The sequence below is a fragment of the Papio anubis genome, chromosome 17 (genome assembly GCF_008728515.1).
Source record: "Papio anubis isolate 15944 chromosome 17, Panubis1.0, whole genome shotgun sequence".
NCBI classification, from domain to species: Eukaryota; Metazoa; Chordata; class Mammalia; order Primates; family Cercopithecidae; genus Papio; species Papio anubis.
Window position 1 is genome coordinate 47,240,002 of NC_044992.1, and position 10,145 is coordinate 47,250,146.

Consider the following 10,145-nt stretch of genomic DNA (forward strand, 5'->3'; position numbering starts at 1 on the left):
CCGGCCTATATATATATTTTTAAATTAGAGATGGGGTTTCACTGTGTTAGCCAGGATGGTCTCGATCTGACCAGGATGGTCTGAACTCCTGTTTCACCAGCCTTGGCCTCCCAAAGTGCTGGGATTACAGGGATGAGTCACTGCGCCCGGTTTTAATTTTTTGTATTTTTAGTCAACATGGGGTTTCACTATGTTGGCCAGGCTGCTCTGAAACTTCTGACGTCAGGCAATACACCCACCTCTGCCTCCCAAAGTGTTGGGATTACAGGTGTGAGTTACTGCACCCAGCCCTATAGTAAGTTTTAAAGCTAGGTAGTGTAAGTTCTTCAACTTCTTTCTTTTTCAAGATGTCTGTGCTTATTCTTATACTGTGTGTAAATTGTAAGATCCATTTCTCAGTGCTGCAAAATATCCAATGAAAAGTTTAATCCAGATTGTGTTGAATCTGTAGATTAATTTAGGGAGTATTCCAATTATCATAGTATTAAATCTTATGCTTCATAGATGAGAGATGTCATCTCATTTTTCTTGGTCTGCTGTAATTTCTTACAAGAATATTTTGTCAGTTTGAGAGTGTAAGTTTTGCACTTGTTAAATTTTTCTTTTCTTTTTTTTTTTTTTGAGACAGAGACTTGCTCCATCCCCCAGGCTGCAGTGCAGTGGCACAATCTCAGCTCACTGCAGACTCTGTCTCTGGGTTCAACGGATTCTCCCACCTCAGCCTTCTGAGTAGCTGGGATTACAGGCACATGCCACTACGCCTGGCTAATTTTTGTATTTTTAATATAGACGGGGTTTCACCATGTTGGCCAGGCTGGTCTCGAACTTCAAAGTGATTCACCCACCTTGGCCTCCCAAAGTGTTGGGATTACAGGTGTGAAACATTGTGCCCAGCCCAAATTTTTTCTTAAGAATTTTTTTCTTATTGATGCTATTGTGAATGAGATTGTTTCATTTCTTTTTTAGATTGTTCCTTGGAGGGAAAGAAATACAACTGATTTTTGTATGTTAATCTATAACCTTACGGGACTCATAGGACAGAGTTTTGGTGGGTTGCTTCAAAGTTTACAAATTCATGATATACCAAATCATATCACCCATACATATTGTTTTTTTTCTTCTTTTCCAATATGAATGCCTTTTGCTCCTTCTTCCCTATTTGCTCTCATTAGGATCTCCCTATGATGCTGAAGAAATAGCAAGCACAGATATTCTTGTCTTGCTGCTGATTTGAGAGAAAAATTATTCAGTCTCTCATCATTGTAAAGATATCACTCTGGGTTTTTCATACATGTCCTCCTGTTTCTAACTTCCTAATTTTTTTTTTTTTTGACCAAGAAAGATTGTTGGATTTTTGTCAAATTATTTATTATATTTGTTATTATGGTCTTTGGTTTGGTCCTTTATTTTATTGATATGTATATTATGTTAGTTGATTTTCAGATGGTAAACTAATCTTTCATTCCTGGGATAACTCTTATTTAGTCACGGTGCATGGGTTTTCTATTGTTTTTTCTTTTTCTTTTTTTTGAGACGGAGTCTCGCTCTGTCACCAGGCTGGAGGGCAGTGGCCAGATCTCAGCTCACTGCAAGCTCCGCCTTCCAGGTTCACCCTGTTCTCCTTCCTTATCCTCCCGAGAAGCTGGGACTACAGGCACCTGCCACCGCCCCCAGCTAATTTTTTGTATTTTTAGTAGAGATGGGGTTTCACCGTGTTAGCCAGGATGGTCTCGATCTCCTGACCTGGTGATCCACCCGCCTCAGCCTCCCAAAGTGCTGGGACTACAGGTGTGAGCCACTGCGCCCTGCCTTCTATTGCTTTTTAACAAATTATCTTATACCTCATGGGTCACAGTAGTATAAATTTACCATGTTACATTTCTTAGGTCAGAAATGTGACATAATTTTTTTCTTTTCTTTTCTTTTTTTGATACAGGGTCTTGCTCTGTCACCCAGGCTGGAGTGCAGTGGTGTGATCTCAGCTCACTGCAATCTCCTCCTAAGTTCAAAGGATTCTCCCACCTCAACCTCCTGAATTTCTGGGATTACAGGTGCATACCTCTATGCCTGGCTAATTTTGGTTAGTAGATAGGGCTTCACCATGTTAGGCAGGCTGCTCTCGAACTCCTGACCTAAAGTGATCCACCTGCCTTGGTATCCCAAAGTGCTGGGATTATAGGTGTAAGACACCTTGCCTAGCCCAATGACACAGTTTTTAATGGGCTAAATTAAAGGCTATATTTCTTTTTAAGGTAAAGTCTTTGCCTTTCTCAGTTTTAGAGGCCAGTCACCTTCCTTGGCTTGCAGCCACCTTCCTCTATCTTCAAGGCCATTAGCTTTCTGTTTCTCTGACCTTTCTATCATTGCTGCGACTCTCTTGAGTGAGGCCTTTTATTTATGGCTAGTGGCCATTTCTATTGTCTCATTATTAGATTAGACCACTTTAAACAATCCAAGATAATCTCATCTGAAGGTTCTAAACATCAATTATGTTTGCAAAGTCCTTTTGCCATGTAAGGAAATGTATTCTGATATGCCCCGTATTATAACGTAAACATATTTGGGGACATTATTCTATTAAAATTCCTTCTATCATAATTCTTTTTATATATTGCTGGATTTACTTTCCTGGTATTTTTTTTGAAGATGTTATTGTGAATATTTATAAGAAATATTTGCCAGGCACAGTGACTCTCACCTGAAATCTCAGCACTTTGGGAGGCCAAGGCAGCTGGAGGCCTTGAAATGTGAGACCAGCCTGGCCAAGATAATGAAACCCTGTTTCTACTAAAAATACAAAAAATAGCTGGGTGTGGTGGTGCCTGCCTGTAGTCCCAGTTATTCAACTTGGGAAGCTGAAGCAGGAGAATAATTTGAACCCAGGAGGTGAAGGTTGCAGTGAGCTCAGATTGTGCTGCTATGGCACTCCAGCATGGGTGACAGAGGGAGACTTTGTCTTAAAAAAAAAAAAAAAAAAAAGAAAAGAAAAGAAAAAAGAAATATTGTTCTGTTATTTTCCTTCCTTCTTTTCCTTTCTTTTCTTCCTGTATCCCAATCTCCCTTCTTGCTTAATTTTTTTCATTCCTTCTTCCCTCTTTTCCCCCAACCCTGCCTTCTTTTCATGTTTTTGGTTTTTATATCATAAATGACTTCACAGAATGAGTTGCAAATTTCTCCTGCCAGTTCTACTTTTGGAAGAGTTTATAAAGAATTGGTATTGGCCGGGCGCGGTGGCTCAAGCCTGTAATCCCAGCACTTTGGGAGGCCGAGGCGGGTGGATCACGAGGTCAGGAGATCGAGGCCATCCTGGCTAACATGGTGAAACCCCGTCTCTACTAAAAATACAAAAAAAAAACTAGCCGGGCGTGGTGGCGGGCGCCTGTAGTCCCAGCTACTCGGAGGCTGAGGCAGGAGAATGGCGTGAACCTGGGAGGCGGAGCTTGCAGTGAGCTGAGATCCAGCCACTGCACTCCAGCCTGGGTGACACAGCACGAGACTCCGTCTCAAAAAAAAAAAAAAAAAAGAATTTTAAGGCCAGACAGAAACTTGAGAAATTATCTGGTCCAGCTCCTTCATTTTATAGATGAAAAAACAGGTCCGGAGTAGTTAAGTGATTGATTAAAAAATAAATAGCTAGGTAGTGTTCAAAATAGATTTTTTTTTTTTGAGATGGAGTCTCGCTCTGTCGCCCAAACTGGAGTACAGTGGCCGGATCTCAGCTCACTGCAAGTTCTGCCTTTCGGGTTCACGCCATTCTCCTGCCTCAGCCTCTCGCGTAGCTGGGACTATAGGCGCCCGCCACCTCGCCCAGCTAGTTTTTTGTATTTTTTAGTAGAGACGGGGTTTCACAGGGTTAGCCAGGATGGTCTCGATCTCCTGACCTTGTGATCCGCCCGTCTCGGCCTCCCAAAGTGCTGGGATTACAGGCTTGAGCCACCGCGCCCAGCCCAAAATAGATTTTATGCTAAGTAGAAAAGTCAGGGCTGGGCGCGGTGGCTCGTGCCTATAATCCCAGCACTTTGGGAGGCTGAGGCAGGTGGATCACCTGAGGTCAGGAGTTAGAGATCAGCCTGGCCAATGTGGTGAAACCCTGTCTCTACTAAAAATACAAAAATTAGCCAGGCTTTGTGGTGCACGCCTGTAATCCCAGCTACTTGGGAAGCTAAGACAGGGAGAATTGCTTGAACCTGGGAGGTGGAGGTTGCAGTGAGCCAAGGTCGCACTACTGCACTCCAGCGTGTGTGACAGAGTGAGACTCCATCACAAAAAAAAAAAAAAAAAAAGCATGTACCCCTCAGCCATAAAATTGTATATTCTAAGCTCATTTGACTCTTAAAGTTTTGATTATTTTAAGGTCAGATTCCTACAAAGTATGGAGGCGAGGAGAGTTTATGGCAGTCTGGGGGTTTTAGTTTGATGTGGTGTTTACCTTGGAAAGTTAGGAAATGATTTTGAAATTTGGAGATTCTAAAAGGGTGTGGATGGGGAAAGGAGTATGTGTTTTGTTGATTCTGTTACCAGGAGGTTCCCATACTATCCATGGAACCCACAGACTCAGGTAGAACTGGAAGGTGAAAGATTTTACATTCCTGGAAGCTGGAAATTAGTATATGTGTGTAACTAATAATACATGGTGATAAATAGCTTATCAGCTGCTTTTCTTTACACAGAACCTGGATGACAGTGTGTTTTCGAAGCGGCATGCAAAACTGGAGCTGGATGAGAAGAGAAGGAAAAGGTGAGGCCAGAGATGCCCATCCTGGAAACAACTGAGCCCTAGGACCTAGGACAGAGGATCAGGGAACGTGACCTCCCTCTTTCATGCTGTGGAGAATCTTGGAGCACTTAACACTCTTACATTACTGGCTTCCCAGTTGGTTGAATATCTTAGTTGGAAATGGTAGTTGTTGTAGGAAAACATGTTTGGCCTCTTTTTGTGTATGACCTTCCTCAGTTCTACTTTCTGTGGAACACCAACACATGATCTAGGCAGTAGGCTTAAAACAGCACTCCTTTAACCAGGCAGGCATTTCTCTTTACCCTGTCTAGAGGAGTCAGCAGGAGTCTTCCTGCCATCTGGATTGTGTGAGTTGTTTTTATAGAGCAGGTTTTGCGTAAACAGTAATGTTGGGTTTGTTTGTTTTGTTTGGTTTGTTTTTCCCAGATGGGATATTCAGAGGATCAGGGAACAAAGAATTTTACAGCGACTGCAGCTCAGAATGTATAAAAAGAAAGGAATTCAGGAATCTGAGCCTGAGGTTACCTCATTTTTCCCTGAGCCAGATGATGGTAAGTTGTGTCCATCTAAAAGAATAGATTTTTCAAAGGAGGAGGAGGGTGCAAGGCTCCAGGGTACAACTTGCTCTGAATGAATGAAGTGTATTTTGGAGCAGATATAACTTCTAGACATTTCCCATCTATATTACTAATAAGCTCCTGTTTGACTTTCTCCCATAGTTGAAAGTTTGATGATTACCCCCTTCTTGCCTGTTGTAGCATTTGGACGACCATTACCAAAATTAACTCCACAGTAAGTATACGTTTTTTTCCTCCCCTTCCAGGTAACCTACACATCCCTCTCAGACTTCATGGAAGCCTAGATATGAGGTGGAACCAGGTGGCTTAGGGATAGCCATGGGTCTTTGACAGAAATGAGGCTACCTGGGCAACGAGCTTTTGTAGTAAGATTCCCAAGCCAATAATTAGAAGGATTGCTTTTTGAGATAGAAGTAGATGATTCCATCACTTTAATGGTACACAGTTGTTCTGGCTTTGAGGCAGGAAAGACACTCCAAACTAGTCAGAGATAGGAGTGGTAAGGGACATAGTGACATTTTTGTAGTTGCTATCACGTCCACACTGAATCCCTTCTAGTCTTGCAAGTTGATTTCTTCATCCTCTTTTGCCAGGAATTTTGAGCTACCCTGGTTGGATGAGCGTAGCCGATGCAGGTTGGAGATCCAGAAGAAGCAAACACCTCACCGGACGTGTAGGAAATAGCTGTGCTGGCAAGAACCTTGTCTTCAGATAGTTGTAGCATGCCATTCCAGAGAGTGGCAGAGACCTGTATATGTGACCTTTGTCCTCACATATGTTATCACTCGCTGATAATACCCTTTCATACTCCCTTGACTTTGTTTTCATCACTCTCATTTCACAAAAACTCTTCCATTTGGCTATTTGTGAGTTATGGAGGGTGATTGGGATTTCTTTTCCCTTTTTTGGGAAATGGGCTCTCAAGCTAAAGCTATAGGCTGGCAGATTCAGAAGTTTCAGGGGTCTGTTTCTATACATTTGCCTATGTTAAAGGGGTAAAAGGGCTCTCTTCATTAGACATGTGGAAGATGAAGCAACCCCTTCCTTTAGAACTGTGCCTGCATGGCACTCTTCTCACCCTGGTACACCCTCCTTATAGTGGGTATAGTGATTTTTAACCCTAAAACAAAACAAACAACCTCACCATGAGCTTTAGGACCAGATGAGGAATGACAAGTGAAGCGATGAAGCAAGCCATCTTCACAGAGTATAAAAGACATCGGAGAGTTGGTAGATAACTGTGAAGATAGTTGTTCTCTTAAAACTATTCTGTGATACAGTCATGTGGAAAGGGATGTTTGGCTGTGATTGTTTTCTCAGTTAATGGGTAACTGAATTTCTTTACCCTTCAAAAAACAAAATATTTGGAAAAGAAAGTGGGGATGGTTAGTTTCAGAACAAGTTACAGCTGTAAACAAAAGCAGTTAGCATTTGGGATGGCATGCCAAAACCTGTATAGATGTCCTTGTATCACATCACTTCTCAAGTATTCCTTCATTGGGCTTCATCCTTTTAGCTGGGCTCTTGGTGGTGGGATAGAGACTTAGGGAGGGTAGAGGGAGAGTGTGGAAATAGGTGCTTCCTTTGGCTGGCAAATGTCTACATCTTGAAACAAACAGATGTACCTAATGAGCTTCTCCATTCACTTTGTAAAAATAAGATTTGTATGTGTACCATCTTGGTCCTCTCCTCTCCCCCATTTTGTTAAAATATCAGGATAGCACTCCCAGGCCACTTTGGTCTCAGTGTAAGATCCCTATTAACTATCTGAAAGGAAAATAGAGCCAAGACCTCTGGTCTCAAATATATAGGAATTGCCTTTCTTTAGTCTTCAGGACTATTGTGTGAAAACAAGTAGGGGTCTAATCTCCTAGAAGGTAGGGGCTTTTATCCTTAAAGAGAATATGTCCCCAGATTATTAGCACTTTTAGAGGAGAAGCCAAGGTATGTAGGGTGTGTGGCTGGCCCATCAGTGGAGCACGAGAGAGAATGGGATACCATTGTGGGAAGAGAAGAAAAGTTCCTCAGGGGCCTCCCACTGCTAAAGCTTTTTGTGAGATGTTGATCTGTGCTTCCTGGATTTGACTTTTAAAGGAATTATTCTGGCAGCACATGTAGTATTCTTGGATGATCTTGCTGCTCTTATTTCTCCTTTTGTGTGTGTGTGTGTGTGGCTATGGGTTTTCATTTGTAACTCCATCTGCTTAGGAGAGTGGGCTCTCTATAAGGGAACCTGCTGTAAACTTCATTGCAGCAAGGATGTAGAGAGAAATAGGACTTAATTCCACTAGGGGCTCTCATCTCACACCTTAAGGAGAAGGAGATTTCTAGAAAAACTGGGCCAGATTTTCTTTGTTCTCCATCATTTTAATGTGGCAGGATGTTCAATTTTTCTTACTCTTACCTATGTTATATTTCTTCATAACGTGTCCAAAAAGAAGAAAGACGCAATCAGTGTCTCTTAACTTTGTTCTTTGATCCCTCTCAGTTTCTTCTTGATTTCAGCATATGTCAGATTCCTAATTTTGGATATGAGTTAGCAAATTTAACCATTATGTTTGTGCCCTACCCAGGGGACTCCCCAGTTTCTGACTTGAAGTAGACTGAGAAGAATCCACGAGGTGCTATTTGGCCAGACTTAAGTAGGTTCTATTTCCTTGGTTCTCCCTCTCCCTGAGGACCTCTTATTTTATTGTCCCCTCTTCTAGGTTAATTCTCCTTTGATTTGACTTTGTTGAGAAGGAGGTTGGAGAGTAGATTAGCAAAGTTCCAAGTGCAAAATTACAGTGTGTTAGAGTGTGGGGGGAAAATTAGTCTTATTTTTCCCTACATGGGATACAACACTGTGAATTCAATCTTCAACTGAAGGCCCTGCAGTTCTCCTAAAACATAGTTGTTTGTTTTTCTTTAACAAAGTTTAAGCTAGTGTTAATAAATTAAAAAAAAAATTGCTTGTCTGTCTACTTCAGCTTTGTTTTATGCCCATTTCATATTGTTGTCTGTGTTGTAATTCATAACTTTTGATACCATTTCTGATGTGTAAAATTGGTTGTCTTGTAAATATCTTATAAAGAGTTCAATTGTAAATAAACTATTGTGGCTGTTAATTTTTGAACTTCTGCTTCAATTTATTATATTTATTGGCAAACATTAAACAATTCTGCTTGTATATTTGAAACACTGGAAAAAGAAATCCATTTCCACAATAAAAAAGAGTAACACATTATTTTCCCCTTTATATAAGATACTCACTTTCATTTGTATATAAGTAGAATGTATGTTTCATCCTTCTCAATTGTCTAGTGTGCTTCCTTAAGTATAATCAGCAACTTGGCTGGGTGCAGTGGCTCACGCCTGTAATCCCAGCACTTTGGAGGCTGAGGTGGGCAGATCACTTGTGGTCAGTGGTTCAAGACCAGCCTGGCCAACAGTAAAACACAGTAAAATCTCATCTACTAAAAATACAAAAATTATCGGCCGGGCGCGGTGGCTCAAGCCTGTAATCCCAGCACTTTGGGAGGCCGAGACGGGTGGATCACAAGGTCAGGAGATCGAGACCATCCTGGCAAAACACGGTGAAACCCCGTCTCTACTAAAAAATACAAAAAACTAGCCGGGCGAGGTGGCGGGCGCCTGTAATCCCAGCTACTACTCGGAGGCTGAGGCAGGAGAATGGTGTAAACCCGGGAGGCAGAGCTTGCAGTGAGCTGAGATCTGGCCACTGCACTCCAGCCTGGGCGACAGAGTGAGACTCCGTCTCAAAAAAAAAAAAAAAAAAAAAAAAAATTATCCAGGTGTGGTGGCATGCACCTGTTATCCTAGTTACTTGGGAGGCTAAGGCAGGAAAATCTCTTGAACCTGGGAAGTGGAATTAAGCCAAGATCAACCTACTACACTCCAGCCTGGGCGACAGTGAGACTCCATCTCAAAAAAAAAAGACTGGTCAAAAAAAAAAAGGGGGGCGCTGGGCATGGTGGCTCACATTTGTAACCCTAGCACTTTGGGAGGCTGAGGCGGGTAGATCACCTGAGGTCAGAAGTTCGAAACCAGCCTGGCCAACATGGTGAAACCCTGTCTCTACTAAAAATACAATAAATTAGCCAGGTGTGGTGGCAGGCACCTGTAATCCCAGCTACTTGGAAGGCTGAGGCATGAGAATCGTGTGAACCCAGGAGGGGCAGAGGTTGTGGTGAACCGAGATCATGCCATTGCACTCCAGCCTGGGAGACAGAGGGAGACTCCAACTCAAAAAAAATATATAATTAGCAACTTCAGAAACGAGATTATAGGATACTTGGTCCCTGGTGTCTAAGTTAACAAAATCTTACAGTTGGAAAGACCTTAGAGGTCATCTAGTGTGACCCCTGATACATGATTTACCCTTGATAACATTCCAGAGGAGCAAATTCCAGCTTCTGCTTCAACACTTTGTTTTTTACATTACATTTTTCCCCCTAAGTGTTTGAAAATTCTTGCTTGTTGACAAAAATCTAACTTCTTGTAACTTAAACCCATTGGTTTTTGCTTTGCCTTCTAGGATAATGAAAAAAAGATCAATCCCTCCTTTTCTTCATAGTCCCTAGTTAAAGATTGCTGTGGCTCAAGGCCGGGCAAGGTGGCTCACGCCTGTAATCCCAGCACTTTGGGAGGCCGAGGTGGGCGGATCACGAGGTCAGGAGATCGAGACCATCCTGGCTAACACGGTGAAACCCCGTCTCTACTAAAAATACAAAAAAATTAGCCGGGCGTGGTGGGTGGGCCCTGGTAGTCCCAGCTACTCAGGAGGCTGAGGCAGGAGAATGGCATGAACCCCGGGGGGTGGAGCTTGC

At 42.4% G+C, this 10,145-nt stretch overlaps 1 protein-coding gene across 2 annotated transcripts in view; it reads left to right on the plus strand.

Moving 5' to 3' along the window:
- Window positions 1–8,431, plus strand: part of MSL1 (MSL complex subunit 1) — an 18,890-nt gene extending 10,459 nt beyond the window's left edge. For both annotated transcript variants that reach the window (XM_017950709.2, XM_017950710.2), the window contains 4 exons: window positions 4,671–4,738; window positions 5,165–5,289; window positions 5,458–5,530; window positions 5,910–8,431. In XM_017950709.2, coding sequence (XP_017806198.2) covers window positions 4,671–4,738; window positions 5,165–5,289; window positions 5,458–5,530; window positions 5,910–6,000 — 357 coding nt within the window. In that variant the 3' untranslated portion in view covers window positions 6,001–8,431. The remainder of the gene's footprint in view (window positions 1–4,670; window positions 4,739–5,164; window positions 5,290–5,457; window positions 5,531–5,909) is intronic.
- The last annotated feature ends 1,714 nt before the right edge of the window (window positions 8,432–10,145 follow it).